The 3,569-nt window shown below is 35.9% G+C and overlaps 1 protein-coding gene across 1 annotated transcript; it reads left to right on the top strand.

Annotated features, from left to right (window-relative positions):
* Positions 1–1,237: 1,237 nt before the first annotated feature.
* LOC141673939 (uncharacterized) lies at positions 1,238–1,678 on the top strand. Its single transcript, XM_074480667.1, has one exon. The coding sequence runs from the start codon at positions 1,238–1,240 to the stop codon at positions 1,676–1,678; it is 441 nt and encodes a 146-aa protein (XP_074336768.1).
* The last annotated feature ends 1,891 nt before the right edge of the window (positions 1,679–3,569 follow it).

The following is a 3,569-nucleotide window of genomic DNA, read 5'->3' on the forward strand; positions in this document are numbered from 1 at the left end:
AGAAAGAACAACTGAGGCAACAATCGGAGAAGAAGATAGCGGCCGAAAAAAGAAAAGAAACCGGGAAATTACCAGAATCCGGCAAAACGAAGAGGAGAGGGAAAAGAAAAGAAAATGAGAGGAAGTAAGGGACTATGAGGGAGAGATAGAGAGACGAGAGTGAGAGTAGAGAGATAGAGAAATTTGCGAGAGAGATAGGAGAGGAGGAGAGAGAGGCTAATATTTTATATAATAAATTAATTTGTAACCCTCCTGCAATAAACACGTATCCACAATTGATACAGAGCCCTTTTACTATACGCCACGTGTCTTTAACTGAATGCAGGCCTGGTTTTAAATCGAATCATTGCAATTTAACGAACCAGGTTGCACGTAAAATAAGCTCGAATTTTTTTCAAAATAATCTTAAAATATTTTAAAAATCCCGAAACTAATAAAATAAAATTTTCATTATTTTTAAATAATTTTGACTCGCAACTCATACCTGCATTTGACGAATTGACAAACAAACGTGCGGGTGGAATTAATCCTAAAAATTTCTAAAATAATTTTAAAATTCTTGAAATATTCCAAAATTAATAAAATATGAATTTTGTAATTTTTGAAGCATTTTTGAATTTAATACTGAATTTACACTTAATTACAATCAGAAAATTATTTAGGGATAAATAATTAACGAAATATTATTTTCTAAATTTTAGAAATTCTCAAAATTAATTATTGAAAATATAAAATCATAAAAATAATTTTAACGATGACCCTAATATTTATAAAAATAAATCTTTAGTAAATCACTTTTAAAAGTGAGAATAAAACCATACAGCTCAACAATTTACCACATAAGTAATCCTCAAACTCAAATAAGTCACACACAACTATTAATAAGGCACCACACAGCTGACTGAACAAATACACATATTTTATTTATTTAATTATCAACAATTACACTCTTAAAATAATACAAAATATACGAGTCGTTATACCCGCACTCTCCCCTGAACCGGAAAGTGGAAGTTTTGATGATAAAGCTTATCAGGAGGATGGCGAAGTGGAAACAAACAAAAATTATGCTGAACAATCTACTCCTGAGTAGAATACGGGAAACAAACAGGTTTATTCACCTCCTCCATATCCAAAAAGACTTGAGAAGCAGAAGTTCGACAAGCAGTTTGCCAAGTTTCTGCAGGTTTTCAAGAAATTGCATATTAACATACCTTTTGTGGAAGCTCTAGAATAGATGCCGAGCTATGCTAAATTCATGAAGGGTATTCTATCTCAAAAGTTAAAACTTGAGGAGTTGGAAACCGTTGCTCTAACAGAAGAGTGCAGTACGGTGCTGGAACATAAATTGCCTCCTAAACTTAAAGATCCGGGAAGTTCATTGATACCATGCACTATAGGAAAGTTATTTTTCGATAAGTGCTTGTGCGACTTGGGAGCTAGTATCAATCTCATGCCATTATCTATCTTCATGCAACTTGGTCTGCCTAATCCAAAACCTACAAACATTTCCTTACAGCTGGCTGATCGGTCCATCACTTATCCGAGAGGTATAGTGGAAAATGTCTTGGTTAAAGTGGATAAACTCATCTTCACTGCCGATTTTGTCATTCTAGACTTTAAGGAGGATAAGAGGATTCCTATTATCTTGGGAAGACCATTCTTAGCTACAGGCTGAACTTTGATCGATGTGCAAAATGGAGAGCTTACAATGAGGGTTCAAGATCAGGATGTCACTTTTAATGTGTTTAATGTAATTAAATTCCCAACGGATAAAGAGGAGTGCTATAAAGTAGAGCTGGTTGACTCTTTAATAAAATCAGAGTTTGAGCAATTATTAAGGTCAGATACCTTAGAGAGAGAGCCTTAACAGGGGAATCTGATATTGAAGACGATAAAAGAGCAGAGCAACTTTAGTTGTTAAATGCATCACCATGGAAGAGGAAGTTGGATATGACATTCAAGTCTCTTGGATTAGCAGAGCTAAAAAATTCTTAGGAGCATCTTAAACCATCTATTGAAGAAGCTCCCATATTTAATCTCAAACCATCGTCGGATCACTTGAGTATGCATTTTTAGGTGATGCATCTACATTACCTGTTATTATTGCGTCTAACCTATAAGGTAGTGATGAAGACAAGCTTTTGCGAATTCTGAGAGAGTTTAAATCAGCAATTAGATGGACTATAATAGATATTAAAGGAATCATCCCTTCTTATTGTATGCATAAAATTCTGCTTGAGAAAGGAAGTAAACATACCGTTGAACATCAGAGAAGACTCAATCCTATTATGAAAGAGGTGGTGAAGAAAGAAATTCTTAAATGACGGGATGCAGGGATCATTTATCCTATTTCAGACAGTTCATGGGTGAGCCCGGTGCAGTGTATGCCTAAGAAAGGAGGAATTATAGTTGTAGCTAATGAGAAGAATGAGCTCATCCCTACTCGGACAGTCACAGGGTGGAGAGTATGTATGGATTATCAGAAGTTGAATAAAGCCACCAGAAAAGATCATTTTTGGCTTCCATTCATCGATCAAATGCTTGATAGGTTGGCTAGTCATGAGTATTATTGCCTTCTGGATGGGTACTCGGGTTATAATCAGATTTGAATTGCCCCAAAAGATCAGGAGAAGACCACTTTTACTTATCTTTTTGGCACTTTCACTTTCTGCCGAATTTTTTTCGGGCTATGTGGTGCACCTGCTACTTTTCAGAGATGCATGATGGCCATATTCTTTGACATGATTGGTATAAATATAGAGGTGTTCATGGATGATTTTTCCATTTTCGGATCTTCTTATGATGAGTGTTTGCATAATCTGGGCTTGGTGCTGAAAAGGTGTGTTGATACCAATCTGGTGCTTAACTGGGAAAAATGTCACTTCATGGTGCAACAAGGTATCATTCTTGGGCACAAGGTATCTAGCAAAGGCCTGGAAGTGGAGACTATTGAAAATCTTCATCCACCAATCTCAGTTAAAGAAATCCACAGTTTTCTTGGTCATGCGGGTTTTTATCGACGATTCATTAAAGACTTCTCCAAAATTTCTAAACCCTAGTGCAATTTGTTGGAGAAGGTTGTTCCCTTCAAATTTGATGAAGAATTTTTAGCTGCTTTCGAGATTTTGAAAAAGAAGTTGACTACTGTACCTGTTATTACTGCACCTGATTGGGGTGAGCTTTTTGAGATGATGTGTGATGCTAGCAACTTTGCAGTTGGAGCTGTTCTCGGTCAGAGATAGAAGAATATTTTCCATGTGGTTTACTACGCTGGTAAAATCCTTAATAATGCTCATCTGAATTACACTACTATGGACAAAGAGCTTTTGGAAGTTGTTTACGGGTTTGAGAAATTCAGATCTTACTTGCTTGGGACAAAAGTGACGGTTTACATTGATCATGCAGCTATTAAATATTTGGTCTCAAAGAAAGATTCAAAACCTCAATTGATTCGATGGATTCTCTTGCTTCAGGAATTCGAGTTGGAAATCAATGATAGGAAAGGTACGGAAAACCAGGTAGCGGATCATCTATCATGTTTGGAAGATCAAGGTAAAGCTTCAAAA

The sequence above is a fragment of the Apium graveolens genome, chromosome 7 (assembly GCF_009905375.1).
Source record: "Apium graveolens cultivar Ventura chromosome 7, ASM990537v1, whole genome shotgun sequence".
In the NCBI taxonomy this organism is placed as follows: Eukaryota; Viridiplantae; Streptophyta; class Magnoliopsida; order Apiales; family Apiaceae; genus Apium; species Apium graveolens.